This window comes from Bidens hawaiensis, unplaced genomic scaffold, assembly GCF_021521415.1.
Source record: "Bidens hawaiensis isolate Kalapana, Puna unplaced genomic scaffold, B.hawaiensis_p1.1 tig00057235_1, whole genome shotgun sequence".
NCBI lineage: Eukaryota > Viridiplantae > Streptophyta > Magnoliopsida > Asterales > Asteraceae > Bidens > Bidens hawaiensis.
Genome location: NW_027500342.1, coordinates 52715 through 76106, shown reverse-complemented (window position 1 = coordinate 76106; position 23392 = coordinate 52715). Strand labels below are relative to the sequence as shown.

Here is a 23392-nt window from a genome sequence, read left to right as displayed (position 1 = left end):
CAAAATTTCTAATAAGTTAAAAGCATAAACCTAAACTCAGTGAATGGATTCGTATGGGCAATTTCATAGAATAGTAACCAAATTTTAAAAGTGTTTCAATTAGGTCACTCAACTTTAAAAATTGTTCCAATTAGGTCACTCAACTTTCATATTTTATTAAATTAAAGGTTTTAACATGTTTTTTTAACGTTTTTATGTTTTGTTTAACATAGGAAATCTTTTTATCTTTTTTTTATGCTGACGTTGAGTGGCGACGTGAATTTTATTTTTTATTTTTGAATTTTAATATAATTAACGTTTTTTAACTTTTTAAAAATATAACTACATATATTGCAAATTCCGACCCCCACATCTTATCCTCCATTTCTTTCTTAACAAATAAAAAAATCGGTGAGACTCGATTTGAAGATTTAGTGAACCGATTTGAGAAAAATATGCATGAGTGACCTAATTGGAACACTTTTGAAAGTTGATTATTATTCTATGAGATATTCCTTATTTTTTAATATTTGTTGAATTGATTGTGAGAATAGCATAAAGAAAACTGTAATGATAAATGTATAAAAACGTATTATTTAATTGAGCAAGAGAAGGAAATGTAATGTTTTATAATGTAGTTATAAATTTGTGGATGAGAGATAGGTTGAGAATGCTCTTAGACCATATGTAGTCATAACTCTCCAACTCCAGGCATTATGCACCACGTGGCGCCCAGTCAGAATTATGATTTTTTACAAAAACGGGCTGTAGTCATAACTCTCCACCCCTAGGCGTTATGCGCCACATGGCGCCCAATCACTATTAATTTTATTTGTTTTTTTTAATAATAATTCCTTTAAATAATTAAACATAAAATGGAAAAACAACATTAAAATCAAGAAACAAGTTGGTATCCTTCCACCCAGCACAAAAACAATTGCTGCTCCTGGGAATACACATACCAACCCAACACCCACCAAAATTCTACTGTCGCCACCGCTCCTCCTCCGCCGCAAGCCCGAAGCCAAATCAAGAAACAAGGTATCCTTCCATCGCCACAAGCTCGAAGCCAGATCAGAAAACAAGGTCTCCTTCCACCTCCGCCGCATCCGTCGCCGGAGTTACTCCTTCCACCTCCGCCGGTGTCAACGGCTCCCAACGGTTAACCATAAAGGTAAATGACTACTTGGTTGTCTCTAATAAGAAATAATTTTTTTTTATTCTCCAACGGTAATATGCAACGGTCATATTTTGATTTGTGTGCCATTCCTGCGCGTTTTGTATACAACGCAGCAAAAAAAAATCACATAACGCAGGGGGGCGGTGTACCCCCCCCCCCCCCCCACGTTTTCCTCCTAAACGCAACACAAAACGCACCCAGTACGGGTGGTCTTACACTTTAAATAACGAAATTTGTTATAACACGGATAGTCATTAACATGACTTGTGTGAGGTCTCAATTGGTGTATTAATGAAAGCATTATGAAATCCAAAGTTATGAAAGACCGTAAGTGATAAGAATTCATCAACAACAAAACAATTACGAAATCAGAGATAAAAGGTGAGACCACATTTGTAGTACCAAGTCAAGCAACGCCCTACACCGCATGTAACGAACTTCCTAGGAGATCTAAAAACCCACCATACTTGATCTACATCTTAAAACATAATATCATGTACATGTTAGGCTGAGGGGTGTGGGGCGCAATCCTGGGCGCAATCCTGCGCTCGCGCCTCGGGGCGCTAACCCCACACCACCGTGGCGCGAGCCGGGGCCCGAGCGGGGCGCGAGCGCGGAAATCCATGCAGGCGTGAGTGTGTTCGCGGGAGAAGAGAGAGGAAAGGATGGTGGGCTCGAGAGAAAGAGCCATTGGAGCTCAATAATTTTAAAAAAAAAAAACCCAAACTCCTATATAATACCCCATTTCATCTATAAAATACCCCATTTCACCCATATCAATCACCACAACTTCAAAATAAAACCCAAAATCAACCCATCTTCCCAATTTTTTTTTAACAAAAACTTCATAACATAGCAAATATCAAGAGCCGTGAGATACACAGGAATCTTCGACATGAGTTGGTTGAACATTTGTGGGCGGGGCGACCCGATGATCTTGTATTAGATTAGTGTTATTATTAAGTATTATTGTTTGTTTAATTTTTAGTATGTTTTTTTTTTGTAATTTGAATTTTAAAAAAAATGTGTGTTTTTTTAAATAATTTATGAGTTTTTTTAATAATACGTTTTTTTAATACATTAAAAAAAAATAAAAAAAAAAATCCGCTGGAGCCCCTGCTGGAACCCCTCCACACCAGGGCCAGGGGCTCAAGCGGGGGCTCCAACACCCATCTTATCCAGTTTCTCTCTCTGCCACACGTCACAATATTATTGGCTGGAGCTCCCACTCGCGCCACCGTTAGAGCCCCCACACCCCTCAGCCTTACAAATAGACATAAAGTGATTGATGTGTACATATGTTATCAAGACATAAAATAAATGTTTTGACTCATTACACAGCCATGTTAAAACATGAATAATTTGGTTTGGTCATCACACCCATTTATTGTTGTCCTTTTAACATTTAACCCTAGTTAATTTACCTTTGAAAAGTCGTAAACAACATGTGATGATACCATTACCATTACCACTACCACCTTTAATCCTCACTTCACATGCACTCCCCCTTTCCACCTCATCTCTTCTTTCTTTCCACACTCTTCCAAATCTCATTACAAACATTTCTTTCTTTCCTTATTATTATTCATCAAACAAACCGAAACCCTCTTCACACTTACCAATTTCCAATACAATGTCAAGACACAGTAATCGGGTCGTGGACGGGTTGATCCCGGGTTACGACAAGATCCGGAAACGAGGGTGTTCGTCATCACCGTCCTCATCATCAAAGGTTCATAATTACCGGTTTAAACGGGCGATTATGGTGGGTAAGACCCGGGTCGGAGGTGGGTCCAGATCCAGTACTCCGGCACCGTCGTGGAGGATGACGCCGTCGTCAAAATCCAAACTTGGTGGTGGTGGTGGTTTGGAATCACCTAGTTTTGACGACGGCGGCGGAGGGCGGTCAAGGCCGGTGTCCGTCAGGAAGCTGGCGGCGACGCTGTGGGAGATGAACGAGATGCCGTCGCCGCAGAATTCGGAGAGTACGAGGAGGAAGGAGAGTACGAGGATTCGAGAGAAACCCAACCGGTCACTGCCGCCACATCTGTCGGATCCTTCTCATAGTCCTGTTTCTGAGGTGGGTTTTAATTATTATTATTATTGAATAATAATATTGTTATTAGGTGTACTGTTGTCATTTTCAATCAATTGAGAGTCATGGGTCATTTTCAGTTCTATTTGTGGATGTGGACTGACTGTAGGTTTAACCATAAGAACTTTTGATGAATTATTATGTGAATTTTGAGCAATTTGTATATGAAGTTATGATGAATTATCATGTGAAACTTGAGCAATTTGTATTTGAATTGAAGATCATATACATGTGTTGTTGCAGAGAACCGATCGATCCGGAACCGGGTCTCATCGTAGGGTTTCATCCAGTCATAGGCCCAGACTCGAAGAAAACAATGGTGAAGTTTTTGAATCTCTTAGCAATGCCAGTTTGATGGAGGTGAACATATTATTATAATTTATAATCTATATGAACATTTGTTTACCAATCTATGAATGAGGGGTGGTTGGTTTTGGCCTCATACCAAAAATTCAGTTTTTAGGTTTTCTAAAACTGTTATTATGTTTGCTAATTGTGTTTTGGGTTCAGGGTTTTTTGAAAAGAATATTAATGATGGTGTTTTTGTATCTCTAAACCCCAGATTGAAACCCGATCTCGAGCTCAAACTCCTAACGGTTCTTCAAACGGAATCAAACCACGTTTAAAAGAAGTTAGCAACGCGTTAACAACTTCAAAGGAGCTGCTCAAAATCATCCACCGAATGTGGGCACACGATAACCTTCCATCATCCAGCATGTCACTTATATCGGCTCTACACACAGAGCTCGAACGGGCCCGCCTTCAAGTCAACAACATCATCAAAGACCAAAGCGTTGACCATTCAGAAGTCAACTATTTACTCAAATGTTTTGCTGAAGAGAAAGCATTATGGAAAAGTAAAGAAAGACAATCAGTTGAAACCGCAATCGAGTCGATCGCTGCTGAGTTGGAACTCGAGAAGAAAGTTAGACGAAGATCCGAAAGTTTAAATAAAAAGCTCGGGTTAGAATTAGCGGAAACAAAAGCTTCATATTCTAAAGTGTTGAAAGAACTCGAGAGTGAGAAACGGGCCCGTGAGATAATGGAGCAAGTTTGTGATGAACTAGCGGTTGACTTTGGTCAAGATCGGGCCGAGACCGAGGAACTGAAACGGGAGTCGGTTAAAGTTCAAGAAGAAGTTGAAAAAGAAAGAGAAATGCTTCATCTTGCTGATAAGTTAAGGGAAGAGCGCGTTCAGATGAAGCTAGCGGAAGCTAAACATCAGTTTGAAGAGAAAAACGCACTTGTTGACAAGTTAAAAAGTCAACTCGAAGCTTTTCTTGGAACCAAGAAGAAAAAAGGGCGAAGAGACGAGGATTTGATGATGTATTTGAATAAAAGTAATATTGGTGGGACCCGCTTGAATGAAGTGAACGAAGACGACGATAATGGTGAAGTTGAAGACGATGAAGGGTCAGGTGAGAGTGATCTTCATTCTATAGAACTTAACATGGATAATATTAATAAGAGTTTTAAATGGGCTCATGGTCAAAGCTTCAATAACGATTCGGTTGACGGGAAAACGTATAGGAAAAGTGTTTCTTCGCTTCAAAGAAAGGTTTCAGATGGGAATGAATGGGGAGTTCAAGATACTTTTGTTGAAGTTGAAAAGCAAACACCAAGAAGAAGCCATGGGGATGATTTGGTGAGATATAAGTCGGTCAAAGGTCTTCGCGACCGGATTTTGACCAGTTTGAAGTCAAGAGATTTTGACGAGTCGGGTCATGGAAGCGGGTCAAAGTCGAGAGGTGAGACCGTCAACGGTAGACGGTCCAAGAAATGAGTTCTAGACGAAGTTCAGCCTTGTTCTGTTGGTCAACCATTGATGATTTTGACCATGATGACTATGGTTAATGTTGAATTAAAGAAGATCAAGATTGTAAGAAGTTTAACTGTTTTTTTTTTCTGTATTTATGAATTTGTAGTATACAAAGTGTCAAGTTTTGGTAGACTTGTGCAAATTAAGTGATCTTCCCATGTACAAAAACTTATGTTCAAGCTAAATTATATATTTTTCTAAAATATTATGAAGAAAATTTGCTTCTATGCGTCGCTTTTTTGTAGGGTAATAATGTATGTCATATTGTCTCGAAAATTGGTTTGATATCTAATGTTTTAGTGTTCATATTTAGTGGGAAAATACATATATTTTCTTTAACGAACAATGAATAAAGTCTAATTAACCAAGGTAACACTGGCAAAAAGGGCAAAAAATGATTTAATACACACGCGATCGCATATGGATGGGTAGCCAAAACATACCATCTCTTCTTCCAGAGAAACCCACCGTCTGAAAGCCTGTAACAGTATAATTCTTTTGGGATCATATTCGAAATTAAGATATTGCAGCTTTGAGCTCAAGTCTACATTTCCGGGCCATTTTAGTGGAAATTAAGGTAACGAAAGTAGAGATTGTTTTCTTCAATTTTATAAAACCAAGTTCAAATTTAATATATATTTTAAAGGGTATAAAGAATGTTTGGTGGGACAAAAGACACATGTTTCAAGAATTGAACTTTGACCAAATCGGAAGTCAAAGGTAATTGGAATTCTTGATAATGGTGGGCTCGTTTATATTACTTACTATAAGGCTGAGGGGTGTGGGGGGCTCTAACGGGGGCGCGAGTGGGGGCTCCAGCCAATAATATTGTGACGTGTGGCAGAGAGAGAAACTGGATAAGATGGGTGTTGGAGCCCCCGCTGGAGCCCCTGGCCCTGGTGTGGAGGGGCGCGAGCAGGGGCTCCAGCGGATTTTTTTTTTATTTTTTTATAAATATATTCAAAAAACGTATTATTAAAAAAACTCATAAATTATTAAAAAAAACACACATTTTTTTTAAAAATCAAATTACAAAAAAAACATACTAAAAATTAAACAAACAATAATACTTAATAATAACACTAATCTAATACAAGATCATCGGGTCGCCTCTCCCACAAATGTTCAACCAACTCATGTCGAAGCTCCCCGTGTATCTCACGGCTCTTGATATTTGCTATGTTGTGAAGTTTTTGTTGATCACTGATTGTGGACGGTTGTGGCGGAATGTCACCTTGGTAGTTTTGGCAGATAGCTTTGCCCTCGTCTTCTAACGTCATGTTGTGTAGGATCAGACACGTGTAGACGACGTCCGTTATCCTCTCCCGAGTCCAATAACGTATCGGGTTCGCCAGAACATAATATTGTTTTTTTATAGCTCCAAAAGCTCTTTCAATATCTTTTCTAGCAGACTCTTGCTTCTTCGTAAAATACTTCCGTTTGTCGGCGATTGGATCTGTAAAAGCTTGAACTAACAAAGCCCATTCGTTGTAAATACCATCGACCAGATAGTACCCGTACTTGAAGAGTTCTCAATTTGCAACAAAAGATTGAGGTGGTTCAACCCCGTCGATAAGGTCGTTGATCAAATTTGACTGATCGATAACATTAAGATCGTTATTTGACCCAGCAACACCAAAAAAAGCATGCCAAAACCAAAGATCCTGTGACACCGCCGCCTCAAGTATAAGGGTCGGCCCTTCATGATCACCACGGTGGAACTGACCTCGCCAGGCCGTTGGACACATAGCCCATCCAACATGCGTACAATCGATGCTACCTAGCATCCCAGGAAAACCATGTTTTTCTGCGTGCACCTCATATATGCGTTGGATGTCATACATTGTAGGTTTACGCAGATATCTCCGAGCGTAAGTCGATATGACTCCTACGTATAATATACATTACAAAATGTAATTAATATTTAATAAAAAGTAAAATTAATGTTTTTTACCTTGGCAGAAAAAATGAAGGGATTCACGTGCAACCCTTTTCGACATCTGTAAATACTCATCCAAAGCGTCCGACGAGATGCCGTACGCTAATTGACGGATAGCAGCCGTGCATTTTTGAATAGGGGTAAAACCGGGGAGACCCCTAGCATCCTCCCTTTGTTGAAAAAAGGGATACCGTGCCTCTAAATCACTTGCTATACGCATGAACAATTGCCTGCTCATTCGGAAACGAGTTCGAAAATCCGACTCCGCATATACCGGTTGAGGGCTAAAATAATGCCTAATCAAAGTATCGTTAGCACCCGATCGATCACGATCACGAGGTGGTGCTCTAACCCTCGGGAGTCGAGGTTGATGGACTTGATTTTGCAAGAGATTGACCACGGTTGCGGTCAAAACTCCCCCTACATGAAGAAGCAAATCATCCTCTTCGGAGGAGTCGGAATCAGACGAGTACGACGACATTATTTTTAAAAAAAAAATTGGAAAGATGGGTTGATTTTGGGTTTTTTTTTGAAGTTGTGGTAATTGATTTATATGAAATTGGTTATATATAGGAAGAAAAAACTTTTTTTTTTATTAAATTAAAGAGCCCAACGGCTCTTTTCTTCATCCCAATGGCTCCTTCACGCATTCCCAAGCCATCTTTACGCCATTTTCCTCCCGCTACCGGCCTTGCGCCCGCCTTGGTTCCCGTGCTCGCGCCCCTCTCGCGCCTCGGTGGTGTGGTGCTCACGCCCCGGGGCGCGAGCGGATGGGCTCTCACGCCCCCGCTGAAGCCCCACACCCCTCAGCCTAATTATAGTTGTTAGTTTTGATAATTTAGGCACATGGTGTCACCTTCTTTGTGACTAGAGAATCTTTTATATGAATACAAATTAAAGTAGTATTATATCTTTGATGGGTGGAGGGGTTTCTATCATTTGATTGTCAACTATGAGTTGGATGATTTATTAGTCCTTTCCTTGTGTTTTAAATTCCAATTAAATATCAATTCAAGATTATGATGTCTCTATCCATAATTGGTTTCTAACTTATCTAAGGCTGGACACCGTTTATATTGGAATCTATGGTTGCTATATAAAGATTTACATTTTTATATTGTTTTCTTGTGAATAAGACAAGTTTGAATTTAAACGACAATGTGTTTTGATGCATAATAGCAAACTAAAATTGGAATGAATTTCTTGTTTTTTTTGCTTATACTAATTCCAACGTCTCTTTCAAGTTATGAGATTTAAATGTAGAAATTGTAATCTCACTATGTCACTATCATTATCATCACCACCACTGTAATTGTCACCTCCACTACTAATGCAACAACTGTCCTCATAATAATCGGTCTTGTTGTCCTCACCATCTTAGTTGACATTACTATTGTCACCCCCCACCATCTACAATCCCGCCATGGTCCCCCACCATCACGGCTCTGTCATAGCCACCATTGTGACAATCATTATGACCTCCACGGGCCTGATTCCCCTCTTCATTGTCATTACCATCACTAAAGCCATATCCATCATCGCCCTCATCACTCCCCCTCTTCCACGAGTTTCCAACTGTATTAACTGAAGTTTTTTAGAGATTTATGATTTTTTTAAATATAATAACGTTTTTTAGAGATGTATGATAACTATATAATATAAAAAACATGTAGAATTGTTTACACTAATGTTGTTTACTTTCTAATTAGGTTTTATAAAAACATATTATCTAAGTTCCCATTAGGATGGCAATATCACAACTTATACCAATGGGAAATTTATAAGAGTATTTCTCCCCACTTAAGTAAGCAATAATGTTAGTTAACTACATGAGTTTTTTCTCAATCTAAAAATGAAATATCACGAGGTGTGTTATAAATGCAATGCTTTGTTGTTAATTTTGATCTATCAAATCATTTAAATAATCAGGATTTACTTTAGATAAACGCTAGCGTATGTTTGGTTGGAAGTATTGGAATGAAGAGGGAATGGAATGAGAGAAGGAATGGAATGAACAAGGGAATGAAATTGATCATTACCATTCATTTGTCTTGTTTGGTTAACTTATGTAAATGAAATGAATAATTACCTTATATTGTTTGGTATCCAAAAAACTTTGTAGAAATTAATGAAATAGAAATAATAAAAATATTCCTATCCCAAAAATATTTATTTTTTTACTACTAAAAAAAACTAAAATGGCGACGGTGGTGGTAGCTCCAGCGAAGAAATGGTGGTGGTGGCGGTTAGGCGGGGTGGTTGTGGGGGTGGGGGTAGGGGGGGGGGGGTAGTAGCATTGGTAGTGATGGTGATGGTAGGGTGGCGGTGACGGTGGTGGTGGTCAGGTAGCGACAGTGGTGGTGGCGTTTATGGTCAAGTGGTGGTGGTAGCGCTGGTGGTAAGGTGGTGGTGGTGGTGGCGATGGTAGTGGTGGTGGTGGTTGTTAGGTGGTGGTGTAAGAAAGTAGGGTGATGGAGTAATGAAATGAAAAAAAAGAAGGGGGTGAGAAGGAATGATTTTGATGGAATGTGATTCCATGTGTAATGGATGATTCCATCCCATTGAGTAACCAAATGTCATTTTTTTCATTACTACGTAATGAATCATTTCATTCTCCCTGTTATACTTGCATACCAAACGCTACCTAAATCAATTATGGATATACAATACTCAACAATTTTATTTTTTACTTTTATAACTGACTCATATTTAAACAACCAATTTATTAAACACATTATATATTTTGAGGTTTATCTTTCGTTTGGTACCCACAACAAGTTGTAAGTTTTAGCATCATGAGCTTAGACGTTACATAATTAAAAAAGCGTTTCATGCCCTTTTGCTTATTTTTCGTTTAACCCGAAAAACTTGTTATATTTATATTAAAAAAGCTCTCTCTAGGTCGAAGCCGATTTATAAAGGCCCATCTAATTCTTGAAGCCCACCTTTTGGTTTTGTTTTTGTTGTGTGAATTGCCGACCTAAATTCAGAGTCAAGAAATCAACTTTTGAAGTGAAAACCAGAAGATTTCATCGGTACGCTTTTCTTTTTTTTTGCTTATTCTTTATTTTTATTTGTTTATGCATTTGATTTTAGAAACTCAGTTTAAAATTGCTATTGTTTTTGAAAATTATTGTGGTATGGTAAATGGGTTAGAACCCAGATTGTTATTGTGGGTCAAAGACAGTCAAAAGAACTGGTCGGTAGTGTTACGAACATAATCACCTTATTTAATATAAAGTTATACACTTGAGATAATATTAATCATAAACATTATAATCCCCTAATCGGCGGTTTTATTATGATAATAATTTAATTGAAGCACAAGTTAGATTTGTTGTTAGTTAAAGCAAGACTTTATAAAACAAACCATTCATGAAAGGAACCGAACATAGACAATAAAATTATAAAACTTAAATGCTATGTTGGTTTTATAAATAAAATATTATAAAAATACAAAACAAACCTTTAACTAACGAAAGTAAACACACGAACATAAATGAGCACATTACCGAACGTTCACGAACACCCAAGTGAACGAACGCAACCTCCGTTCATGTTCGTTCGTTTATTAAATGAATGAACGTAAGTGAACTTCACGCCGAATGTTTGGTCTGTTTACAGCGCCAGTGTCTCCGTTGCGGGTACCTCCTCTGCTCCTGTGTTCGTCAACTTGTCCGACGGGTCAGGTGTCCTTCAACTCTTCAAGTTTTGTATTCGTCTTCATCTTTCAGCGTATTGCAAATTTAATCTGTAAACTGATTTACGTTTTCAGTTTGTTTGATTTTGAATTTGTATTCGGTAATATATAGGGGTTTAGGGTTTCTATAGTGTGAATTTTGAATAACCATTCAATTGTAGCTGGCTAGTTACCAATCTGTGTGCAGATGAATTTTCAAGTCTGATATTGAATACTAAAGCACAAGTTAAATCATTCACTAAAATATTATATATTTGAAGCTTATATATTTAGAATCATGAAATTGACATTGCTTTTGTTAGTTTTTTTTGTCAGGGATGTTATTTTCTGTTTAAATTTGATCAATAGATGTTTTAAAAATACATTAACTGTTAAAACAGCGAATTATATTTTGATTTTTTAATATAACCTAAATCATATTCTGTGATTTTTAATATAACCTGAATTATATTTTGATTTTTAACCTCATGAGTGTACTATAAGGCTATAAGCCATGTGGCTTTAAATACTGCATTATTATCTTGTTTGCTTGTACTTGTTTATGTATGTTAAAATAGATAATTAACATTGAATTGTTAATTGTTTATGATGGACCTGTCAAGCTATAATCATTTTCTTGGGGTGTTTTTGTGGTGACACGTTACGTTTGCTCTATTAATGGACCTTTTGTGTTACTTGTCCAGGTGTAAATATGTTCCAGTTAACCAAATTGGAGCATACATTCAGACTGCAGCCTCATCTTTTAACCCTTTCTCTTCACGAAGCCATTAAAGGCGAGCTCGAGCGTCTCTTCGTTGACAAGGTGTTACATAGTATTGTTTTTTTTAAATTCATATTACACATTTATTTTATGCCACAAAACCTAATGATATAAATATGTTGATAAACAGGTTATTGCAAATTTGGGGCTATGCATATCTGTGTATGATATAGCATCAATTAATGGTGGTTTTATATTTGCCAATGAAGGGGCTCCAACTTACACAGTATGTTTTAACTTTTCTATTATTAACATTTTTTTACTTTAAGTTTATTTATTGATGGTGTCTGATGATCATAGTTGTTAATAGCGATCATAGCGAGTAATATAGCGATTAGCACAGCGTAGGATTATCTGATTTTGGCGCCTTAATAGCCTGATATAAAAAACAGTGTATTTGGATATAATATTATTCATAAAATAGCAGGATTTTAGGTCTTTTATTAAGTATACGTATAAAAACAGTGTATTTGGATATAATATACATATAAAATATCTCTAAAATTTTTTTCTAGTGTATCACTAAACATAAAATAGTTTTCGCTATTTCATCATTATCACTACGTAGCATGTTGGTAGCTTACCGCTATCGTCTCCTATTCGCTATTAACAACTATGGTGATGATATAATTTTGACCTAACTTGGCAGGTGAAATTCAGGCTGATAATATTTAAGCCCTTTGTGGGAGAAATTCTATCTGCAAGACTTATAGAGTCTAATGCTGATGGTCTACGGTGTAAGTTTGTTTATATAAACTGATTTTGAGTAAAGTTTTTGGTTTATTGTTTTTATAGTTAATTAATAACAAATATACTATATATTGATTGGATTAAATTGCAGTATCACTTGGATTCTTTGAAGATATATACATACCAGAATTGCTACTGCCAGACCCTTCGATTTCTGAGCCCGACTCAGATCACAAGTGAGTTTTTAGTGGTGTTTTTGTGATAAAATTAACTCGTTTTAGAGGTGGCACAATGGACTGGCCTAGTAAATGAACAAAACATTTAGTGAACCGTTCGTGAACTATTCGACAGCAAGTTCGTTTATAGTAAACGAATGAACCTGAACAAAACTTTTTTGTTCATTTAATTTACAAATGTTTATCAACACAGTTTTTTGTTCATTCAGTCAATGAATGAACATGAACAAATGTCTTGTTTATTTATATGAGTGTGTATTCGTGTCCATTGTTCGTGTTTAGTTTAACGAACTAATATGAACATGTCCCGCTTTAGGAGGTTTTTTGCATTACACAGGTCTGGTTGAATTTTGACCAGTTTGATCTATGTTTTAATTTTGTTTGACCTTTTCAGAGGTCAATTTAAATGGTCATATGTAACTGAAAACGAGACATTTTTAATAGACGGAGCTGAAGAGGTTAGTAAGCTAACATTAATTTTTAAATAAATCTATTACAACGAAATTGTTAATTGACTTTTTGACATTTGATTACAGATTAGGTTTCGGGTTCAAAATGTTAAGTTCCCTGAAATCCCAAAGGTGCAAAAAGATTTGAAACCGTTTGCGCCTATGGAGATAATTGTAAGTTTTATAAGACTATGTTAACATTGTATTGAAGAACATAAGTTAAAATAAAAATAAATCTATTTATTATTTTAAATTTTGAAATAAGTTGAATCATTAACTATTGCAGGGATCACTTGCGGGGGAAGGCGCATTGGGCCCCATTAACTGGTGGCGCTAGTGGCGAGCGAAATATCCTGTTGGCGATATCATGTAAAATAGCATATATATTCAGAAAAAGGTTATTTTGATTTAGTTTTTTTTTTTTTTTTTTTTTTTGAGCTTTATGTCCACATTCTCAATATACTAGCTTAGTTATTATTCTAATGATATGGATATTCTCAACTCTTTTTATGGAAATATATTTGATCAATTTAGTTTCTTGGTTTTGGGTCGGACCGGAACAAATTATTGGGCGTGCATGGACATTTTATTTATTTATTTTTTATACACTGAGCCATAAAAATCTTGAAATTTGACAAGAAACATGCTGTTGCTGCCAATATTGAATGATTACATACATACTTTTAAAGCCCTTATACATACAAACTGTTAGCATGCTTGTGGTAGGACTGAACAAACAGCCATTCCTCTTTGCCTAATGAAGAACGTTACCGGATGGAGATGATTGGTGGTTTAAAAATTAAGTGGACCCTAAAATAGCCCAAAAGTTCATTCTAAAGCACTCCTAATACGACCAAAACTTAAGTATTTGGGTTAGTTTCTTTGGTCGAATTAATTTAAAGAAATTTGAATCTTGTCAAAGGAACTGAAAACTTAAAATTAGAAACTACAATCTATCAAGGAAATTTGAATTTGTAAGTGACAACAATCAGGAAGAAATTGTTACTTTCACTACGGCCATCACCTAACAAACGTACCACTGATCACGCCATCCCACAACAAGGAGCGACGCCACCCCTGGATGGCAGTGAAGAGGGGCACGAGCAAGGTGGTTGAGGCATCGGGTGTTGGGACAGAGGATGTGCAACGACCATTGAAGGCGGGTGGGGGTGGTGGATGTGATAGAGGTACGTGATCACTAATTCTTCAGGGTATGTTATTATTTTTAACGATGGGTAGTTGAAGCGCATAACTATATCCACCGAAGTTACTGATCTATGCACTTGCACAAAATGCTTATGATAGGGATTAGAAACCGTACATGTATCGAAAAAAACCAATATTGATTATGGCGATATAGTATGAGTAGGGCAAAATACAGAAAACCAAACGAATATCATTAATGTTACTGATTTTTTGGTTTTTACCTATACGGTACAGTATCGGTACTCGGTAAGAAATTCCTACCCCTAATTTATGATAAAAAAAAAACTTTCTTTTGAATGCAATAATATTACAATTTTAAAGCAACAATCTTACAAAAATCATCATCGTACTCATTATATCCCATCTATAGCAATGTTATGGTGGGTCTGAGGAGGGTAAGATGTAGACAGCCTTACCTCTACCCCATAAGGATAGAGAGGCTGCTTCCAGTGAGACCCCCGGCTCGATAGTAGTTTTGCATCAAGCCTTGGACATAAGACACATAACACTCAATCATCGGGACACCAGCTGATTGGTGCATGTACTCTTGTCTTTCGGCTATCAACGCCACCACATGATGCCTGATTAACCTTCCGCTACTTTGAACGTTATTTTCAAGAGATTAGTAAAATAACGTCAAAATTAGTGCAATTTCACTTTTACCCACCCGAGGATTCACATACATTATATAGTCACTAAACGCCAAAAACCATAAAAACAGTGCACTTGAGTTTGCTGGTATTTTCAAAAAGTGATATGTGCATGTTTTTATTCCTCAAAAGAAAAAGGTTTTATGTGGGATTGATGCATATAAAAGAGGTTGACTTTTTAATATGTTGTCCTTTACAAACAAGCCATTATTCTTGCAAAACCGCAAATACATATTCCTGTTAATTGAAGTGTTCGTTTAAAGGTAGTACCAATACCATAGTACTATAATAGATAATATGTAGTCATGAATAGAGACCCGTAAACAAACTGAACGGGCCATGTTCATTCTACTTTACCGAACACAAACATGAACAGTGAATTAAACGGGTTTCTACACATGTTTGTTCGTTAAAAATCTAAACAAACACAAAGAACATCAATGAACAAACGGAACCGGAATATATTAGTGAGCTAAGTGGCCAGACCTGTTTACTTATACACGTGGCGTCAAATAAAAAATATTCAACTAAAAAGGCAATGAGTCAAAGTCGTTTGAAGTCCGTTCTGATGCTTCAGGCCTCTTATATTAGTTTTTATTATGGCAGGAATCTTTTGTTATTTTAGACCGAAAGAGTCAAAATAGCCAAACCTTAAAGACAAAAAGCGAACTTAACTCATATCATTATATTCTTGGTTTTATAAATCGCTTCTAAAGCGACGTCGCTCTTCATGTACATGTTGACCAACAACAGTCGATTAAAGAGTCAATAGGAAAAAAAGCTGAACAAATGATAAATGAGTTGCAGCTTTTGGTTGTACACATAGCAAGCCTTATGTACATGATGCTTATTCCTCAAACCTCAACATTCGGATATCGATGTTCCGGAACATACAAAAAGGCCATTTAGGTTTTCGTTGAACTGTTAATGTATATGTACTGTCGATTCACTAAACTTGATTTGGAAATCTTGTTTTTCTATGTGTCATACACTGGTTTATGGGGTTTTCAGGAGGATACATTACCTGCTGGATATCCCAGCAACATTGCAGCTACCTAAGAGGCTAAGAAGATGAGGGAACCAGTGCACTAACTATGGGAGCCGCATGTTGGCTGTGGCTCATTTGTAAGGTGAGAAACAACCTAATCTTCAACAACAAAAGAACAGCGATTGCAAGTGTTTTGCACCTCTAAAGTCGAAATCTTAATACTTCACGGTTTTCTATGGTATTAACTATTTCAAATGAAAACCTGTTGATTGTGATCATAATAAAATGCTAAAATGCTACAAACAATCTAACTTTGTTTCACACTTTCTTTTCTCATTTTAACCCACAACCACAAGAACCCGTAACAAGCCAACTGAAACAAAAAACCGAAAACAACCAAATCCCGATACGAAAGATCAAGCCTAATATAAATGAAAAACAGAGTTAAGAAAACAATGCTACAATTGAAACAAAAATAGTGTGCCATAAAGATACCAAAACAAATGCCATTGAGTATAACAAGTCATGAAAATATAAATAACCCATGTTTTAACATAGGCTACTAACCTTGTTTAAGCATGTTGATAATGATTTAACTTGTAAAGCAACACATGACCTGCAGCATTCCCCACAGCCATCAAACCGCCACCCGGACTAAAATCCAAACACCTCGGAAACCGCAACGTCATGTTCAGAGGCGGCCAGTTTGAAAAAACTGTAAACGAAGGCACATGCACCAATTTCATACTATTCTTCTTCATAGTCGAACAAACCGCCAATATTTGAGCATCTTGATTAAACTTCATAAAATCAATCTTCGTTGTTAAATTCTCAATCGTCTTAATGGGCCGTTTATTCCCACCCAAAAACTCATCCCGATTGTACACGTTCACAATACCACTATCCGAACCCGCTGCAAATAAGTTCCCGTTTGGAGTTGTACTTAACGCAGTCCCGGTTATACATCCTTCATCAACACCTTTATGAAAGCATCTCATGGTTCTAAGATCAAAGTGGTAGATTTGACCATCACCGCCAGTGGCCATCAGCTGATGACCCTGGTCAACAAAAGTCAACGCACGTGCTGTCCCGTTCATTTTCAAAGTCCCGATGAGCTCTTTTGTTTTGGTTGAAACTAATAAAATATACCCTTCATTTCCGATAAACGCGATCGTTTCCGAGTTGGGTGATATTACAAAACTTTCTAAGCTTTTCTCCTCGCGTCCGACTAACGGACCGATTTTGTCGGTTTTTGCTTTGACCAGGTCCAAGCTGTAAAAGAACTTTCTTCGACCCGATAATATAACATGTGACCCGTCAGGTGTGAAAGACGCGTTTCGAATCGGGCAATCGTCAATGAAAATCGTTTGGATTTTCGTGTTGCGTTTACCGTCAATTTGGAAAAACTGAAGCTTTTTGTCTAACCCAGCAGTTAAAAGCAGCTGCCCGTTTCTGTGAAACTGAACAGAATTAATCGGCCCGCTTGACGGGTCTTGAGCGTTAGCATTGACTAACCTAGAATATTCTAGTAACCCGGGTAACAACTTTGACTTCCCTTTGACCACAAGATCTTCACTTGTTTGGATAATGGTGTCGAGATCCTCGTTTTCTTGATCGCTGTCGGTATCTGATGTTGCGTTTTTAGCCCGTGAGTCGAAACGGGCCCATTCGGTAGCCGGGTTTAGCTTCATGTGTTGAGCGCGTAACCGTGAGACGTATTCAGAACCTGTGACTATACTCTCATCCTCTTCTTTACGCATCTTTCTCAACCGGTTGACTTTTGATATGTTTATGTTGACTTTTTGCTCCTCTTCATCAACCCAAGCAGGTTTCCGGTTAATGTTATCATCTGCACCAACTAATTCTTCCTTTACTACATCACCTTCATAAACCGACAACGTGCTGTTAGCAGAACGGTCCATAAAGAAAAGGGTAGAATCATCATTTCCGTCCTCAACTTCTTCACGACCGTTCCCAAAGTTGATCGGATGTAAAGACCCGAACAAGACGTTTTCAAGTTTTTTCATTTCGATTTCTTGCTCGGTTACAGCTTCTTGAGTCTCTTTTCGTTCTCGCTTTTTCTTTTTTGGTTTTCCAGAGTTTGACTTTGTTGAATTTTCCGGTTCTGTAACGGTATCCAACAGTGAAGGCTCATCGGAAGCCTTTCTTTTGGGCTTGTCATTTTTGGCTTTAGAAGCCGCATTTTGTGAAATCAAAGTGGCCATTGCTTTCACCTGCAAGATTGAACAGTTACTGACTTACTGTATAAGCTTCATATGGTAGTAAAAATCCCACCTAGGCCCCGAATAATCGCTAGTCCCTACCCCACCGATTCGTTGCCAATTAAACGCTACTTGGTCAAAATTGAATTTTATATATAAAATTTTGGTATATATTTGTATATTTCAAAAACCAAATATAAATTCCAATCCTATTAATCCCGGTTAATCGCTAGTCCCTACCCCACTGCCCGACTAGCGCCTAGTGAGTTCTACAAAGAATTAAAGAAATGTGTTTTAATACGTTATGTTAGGCACTATTGTTATCTAAAAGTATTATATTTATATATGCATATGAAACCTTTTTCGGAACATTTTGCTTAATAAAATTCTGGCAAAAAGGATTCATTTAAATTTTGAAATGCTTAATTATGCACATATAAGAATAACAGTTGCTCTATTATCATTTAGGTAAAAAAAAAAACAAATGACATAATAAAACCCTAAAACTTCATACTAGCAGTAGCACAAACTCAGAGTCTAGAGACTGACTGACCGATCAATAACGTGCTAGGTTTTCGATTATTATCGGCCTGATTCAATCGTTAGGGGGGAGTTAGAATTAAAAATAAAAATAAAAACATTGAATTAAATTATCTATTAGTAATCTATAATAATTAAAATAATACCTTGAGTAATAATACACAACCAGTGGCTGATTGATTCAAACAAATGCTGATGCTCGATTGCGGCACTAAGACAAGGGGGGTTTAGGGTTTTGAAAAAAAAGAGTGTATCGGTTATAATATGTTCGACAGAATTACAACCGACTCCCTATAGTTTTTGACAGGATCACTATGAGTCCCTTTATATGTTTTTCATAAAAAATAAATTATGAAATCTCTTATAATATATTATACATACCCGAACCCGATTACCCGAAACCCGATCGGGTTGTCCCGATTAACACCCCTACTTTTGACTAAGGTTGTTCACGAGCTGAGCCCAGGGCTGGCCCAGGCCTATGGCAGGGTAGTCGACCGCCATAGGCCTGACCACCCGGTAGGCCCGAAAATTTTTAAATTTTTTTTATATTTTATATATATAATAAAATTGTTTAGGCCCATTTATAAATTATTTGTAGCCTAATTATTTGTAGGCCATAAGGCCCATAACCCATTTACAATTTAGAAGAGCCAGGAGGGAGACAGATCACGGAAGTTTGAAAGTTTTTTTTTTATATACAACCATCACACCATCTTTCAAATTCTAATTCCATACTTTACAGACGTACCACAAAAACTCAAAAAGGCAGCCACAAACCACCGCAACCGCTGGAAACCTGCACCACCAGTTCACCACCGCCGCAGCCGGCACCGCTGGCTCCAGCCCTGCTCTGACTCCGTCAGTCCGTCCAGCGCCCAGCAGGGGTTAGTTCCGAGTTCTGACTTCTTGTTTATTTGTTTACTTAGTTGTTTAGTTTTATACTTTTATTATAAAAGTTTAAGTTAGTGAGTTAGGGAGTTAGCCAGTTAGGGTTAGTAACAGACTAACAGTTTGTCAGTTTTATTATAAAAGTTGTTGAATTGTTGTTTATCAGTTTATCAGTTTATGTAAACAGTAGGTTTGATTGTTAATTGTTACTTTGTTTTTGTTTATTGAATTAACATATATATTATTTTTTAGGAAAATGCCTCCTAAATACAAATACCTATCCGGTAATGAAAAACGCAAAAAGAGGAAACGTGACGAAGAAATAAGAAAGTCTCTAGCCGGGGATATATTTAAGTTTTTTACAAAACAACCAGAAACTTCTAATGTTAATTAAGAACAAGAACGTGTTTATGTTGATGAAGATAATGTGATTAATGTCGAAGCTAATGTTGATGGTAATGTCAATGTGGATGAAGATGATATTGATGTGGATGTTCGTGTTGATAAAGATGATTGATATGGATAAAGATAATGTTGATGAAGATGATGATCATGATCATGATGTTGATGTTAATGTGGATGGAGCTAATGTGAATGGAGGTAATATAAATACAAAAATTGATATCTTTGATCCTAGAAATTGGGATGGCCTTAATTCGTACATGATTAATATGTTGGTTGAGAAAGGTCCAAAACGAGATCCTATTGATAAGGGTCCAGTGAATTCAATGGGAAGACGGTTTTCTTCAAGCATGTATACTAGGCGTCTATGTAATGGGGACACTTATGATAGATTATGGCTAGTGTATTCAAAGGAGGTTGACAAATTATTTTGTTTTTGTTGTAAACTTTTTAGAAAATGGCATCCGAAAGGTGGGTTAGATAGCGATGGTTTTGCTACTTGGAAGAATTGTTCCGTTAGACTTAAAGAACATGAGCTTGGCATCGAACATTTGAAGAATATGAAACGATGGTTTGAAATGCGAAAGAGATTGAATTGTAAGGAACCCATCGACAAAATAGCATACGACCAATTCAAGAAAGAAAGAGATTATTGGCGAGAAGTTATTTTAGGATTATTGCACTCGTGAAATTTCTTGCTAAAAATGGTTTAGCATTTCGGGGATCATTAGAGAAGTTATACCAAAAAAATAATGGAAACTTTTTGGGATTGGTTGAGATGTTGGAAGAGTTCGACCCAATTATAAAAGAACATGTACGACGTATTATGAGTGACGAACTCAACATACATTATCTTGGTCACAATATCCAAAACGAGTTAATCATCAGATTAGATCGGAAATCACCGAGAAGATAAAGCAAGCAAAGTATTATTCTATCATCCTCGATTTCACCCCGTATATAAGTCACCAAGAACAAATGTCTATAATTGTGAGGTATGTCAATATCAATTTAAAATCTAATTCGGTTACCGACGAGGAATCATTTTTAGGTTTTTTAGTTGTTGATGATACCACCGGTAAAGGACTTTTTGATATTACACTTGAGGAATTAAAGTCTCTTGGTCTTGATGTCAATAATATGCGTGGCCAAAGCTATGATAACGGATTGAACATGAAAGGAAAACATTAAGGAGTTCAAAAGAGATTCTTAGATATAAATCCTAAGGCTTTTTATGCCGCATGTGGTTGTCATAGTCTTAATCTTTACTATGTGACATGGCTAACGCTTGCACTAAATCTAGAGAATTCTTTGGTGTCATTCAACGGATTTATAGCGTCTTTGATAGTTCTACTCATAAGAGGTGGGTGGTTTTGAAAGACAATGTTAAAGGACTAACTCTTAAGTCAATGTGTCCTACTCGTTGGGAAAGTCGTGTGGATGGTGTTAAACCGATTAGATTTCAACTTTCGGATGTAAGAGAAGCTTTGCTTGAAATTAGGGACACCGACGGGGATAATAAAACTCAAAGCGATGCTCATACGCTAACAAAGAATGAATTTGGTGAGTATGAATTTTATTTAGTAATTGTCATTTGGTATGAAATATTATCAACGGTGAATTTCGTGTGACATCCCTACAAATTTTGATTCAAGTATGACAAGTTAATAGTAGAAAAGGGATTAAAAATGAAAAATTTTGATTTATTAACCCATCGCGATACGCGATGGGACCAGTTATCAGCTATAAATAGGGGGTCAAGGCACCTTCATTTTCTCACCAAAATCCCACTATCTCTCTAGAAACTTTCTCTCTCTACCTCGGTTTCCGTGCCATTGACCCGAAAATTATAACCTCATAATCCGCACCATAAACCGTGCGTGCCGACCCAAGACGACCCGTCATTCTGCCTCGAAGTACGTGCACAACCCGGCGACCCCCGAACGTTGCCTCGATTTGCGTGCCGAGGAATTGTTGATCATGATTCTCAATAAACGTGCAAGCGTCGAAGTGTTGCCCGAGAATCTAGAAAATAATAAGCCAAGCAAGGTAGGGGTTTTGTCGAAATTAAAAGGTATTATTTAAAGGCTTAGACCCTAGTCAGGGGTATAGCCTAGACTTTGATCGAAAAAAAGATAATATTAAAGATTTCTTTATAATTAAGAAATACAAAATTATAAAAACAAAGGTTATAATAAAAATATAGTTTGTTCATGATTAAGAAACCTAAGATTTTACATACAAAGGACATAGTTGAAATGTTTAAGAAAAGTAAAAGTTTATATACAAATGTTATAGTCAAATAGTGTTTTCTTTATTATTAAGAAACATAAGACTTAACAAACAACGGTTATAGATAAATGACGTTTCTTCTTGAAGAAGAAATATATCATAGACGTTTCTTCTTGAAAAAGAAACATAGCACATGATTAGCAAATAAAGAAAAAGATTTCATATCAAAATATCTTATTCAAACAAAAGATCAATCAAGGTTTAAAGCTATCAAAACCAGACTAAAGGTCTGTAGCCGGATTAAGAGATGATCCGAGTATTTATATAAACCTATTTTATTATTGGCCAATCATTCAATCAATCATTCATTCATAAAGGTTTTCAAACGAGATCACCACATCATTCAGAACAGACAATCACAGGTGAATACGTTAAACCTTTTTCAGTCAAGATAAACGGTTTGTTTATCTTAAACAAAGACAGACAAATGCAGATTTATGGGATTACGTGTTCCCTATTAAAATACAAGATAGAAAATAAAAACAACTCAGACCGAGTACACATGTGTCTAGATACAAACATAATCAATCTAGTCTATCAGTCAAGGCTACGTGGCCGCAGACTAGAGATCATAATAAAAATTCTCCAATGGGTGTCAACTCCCGGAGAACCGTAAATGTGTGTGTATGGCAGTGGCACAATCCCAGAAATAATAGATGTTTCTGCTGAGGGTGTTTCACGAAAACTATCTTGTCAGTCAAAGAAATATTTATAAAAATGTTTTTAGAGTCAACGATTCAGCAGCATATCGCTGAAGTATTTTCCCCCCAATGTCACAGGAAATAAAGTTAGCACAGGTAGCAAGGAATTATAGCCATCCAAGAAGATAGATGCTCGCAAAGTAGAGATGACTCAGTTTTTAAATATTAAAATATTGTAAACAATATTTAAAACAAGTTTTATAAATCAAACAAAGATTATAAATCAAACTCTCGAATATTTATTATTCGAGAAGCTTTCTAATAAATCAAATATTTTATTAAAGTTTACAAATAAACTAATGTTTGAAAATATAAATTAATATTTTGTAAATTAAAGACTTCCGCTAAAACTCTGATATATTTACAACACAGGTACCAACTATTGGTCACACGCCTAGGCCCTAAGTCGACGCGTGACAGGTTGGTATCAGAGCCATCGATCTTAGCGAATTAGGTATTTAATCAGACCTAGGCTTCGATCAGAAATAAGTTTAAAGATAATCATTAGTATTCAATTAAGGATATTATAATAATCGTTAAATGATTCAAAATTAAATACAAATAAGATATAGCAAGTACGGATAAGATACGAAAAACATACTCCTATCCTTAATATAACCTCGTACAAATGTCCGGTCGTCAATCTAGTGAAG

The 23392-nt window shown here is 36.7% G+C and overlaps 2 protein-coding genes and 1 pseudogene across 4 annotated transcripts; 2 read left to right on the top strand and 1 right to left on the bottom strand.

Moving 5' to 3' along the window:
- The first annotated feature begins 2616 nt into the window (after positions 1 to 2616).
- LOC143601846 (uncharacterized) lies at positions 2617 to 5180 on the top strand. The gene is made up of 3 exons (XM_077079140.1): positions 2617 to 3239; positions 3498 to 3614; positions 3817 to 5180. The coding sequence occupies exons 1-3, from the start codon at positions 2793 to 2795 to the stop codon at positions 5035 to 5037; spliced, it is 1785 nt and encodes a 594-aa protein (XP_076935255.1). The 5' UTR covers positions 2617 to 2792; the 3' UTR covers positions 5038 to 5180.
- A 4797-nt stretch (positions 5181 to 9977) lies between these two features.
- Positions 9978 to 13436, top strand: LOC143601847 (uncharacterized). Its single transcript, XM_077079141.1, has 8 exons — positions 9978 to 10047; positions 11396 to 11514; positions 11603 to 11698; positions 12122 to 12209; positions 12314 to 12398; positions 12793 to 12856; positions 12935 to 13021; positions 13134 to 13436. The coding sequence occupies exons 2-8, from the start codon at positions 11404 to 11406 to the stop codon at positions 13182 to 13184; spliced, it is 582 nt and encodes a 193-aa protein (XP_076935256.1). The 5' UTR covers positions 9978 to 10047; positions 11396 to 11403; the 3' UTR covers positions 13185 to 13436.
- Positions 13437 to 16135: 2699 nt separating this feature from the next.
- Positions 16136 to 18696, bottom strand: LOC143601844 (U3 small nucleolar RNA-associated protein 18 homolog pseudogene; annotated as a pseudogene). Of its 2 annotated transcripts, none has more exons than XR_013147731.1 (2): positions 18617 to 18696; positions 16136 to 17948 (listed from the first exon to the last, which is right to left on the bottom strand). The product of XR_013147731.1 is annotated as a U3 small nucleolar RNA-associated protein 18 homolog pseudogene, transcript variant X2 (transcript). The 2 variants fall into 2 exon arrangements; XR_013147730.1 differs by having other exon boundaries at positions 18620 to 18676.
- Positions 18697 to 23392: the final 4696 nt, after the last annotated feature.

Coding starts and splice junctions, on each gene's coding strand:
- LOC143601846 (XM_077079140.1), top strand. CDS start 2,793: ATGTCAAGACACAGTAATCGGGTCGTGGACGGGTTGATCCCGGGTTAC. Junction 3,240..3,497: donor CTCATAGTCCTGTTTCTGAG/GTGGGTTTTAAT, acceptor GTGTTGTTGCAG/AGAACCGATCGATCCGGAAC. Junction 3,615..3,816: donor GCAATGCCAGTTTGATGGAG/GTGAACATATTA, acceptor TCTAAACCCCAG/ATTGAAACCCGATCTCGAGC.
- LOC143601847 (XM_077079141.1), top strand. CDS start 11,404: ATGTTCCAGTTAACCAAATTGGAGCATACATTCAGACTGCAGCCTCAT. Junction 12,857..12,934: donor TAATAGACGGAGCTGAAGAG/GTTAGTAAGCTA, acceptor ATTTGATTACAG/ATTAGGTTTCGGGTTCAAAA. Junction 13,022..13,133: donor TTGCGCCTATGGAGATAATT/GTAAGTTTTATA, acceptor TAACTATTGCAG/GGATCACTTGCGGGGGAAGG.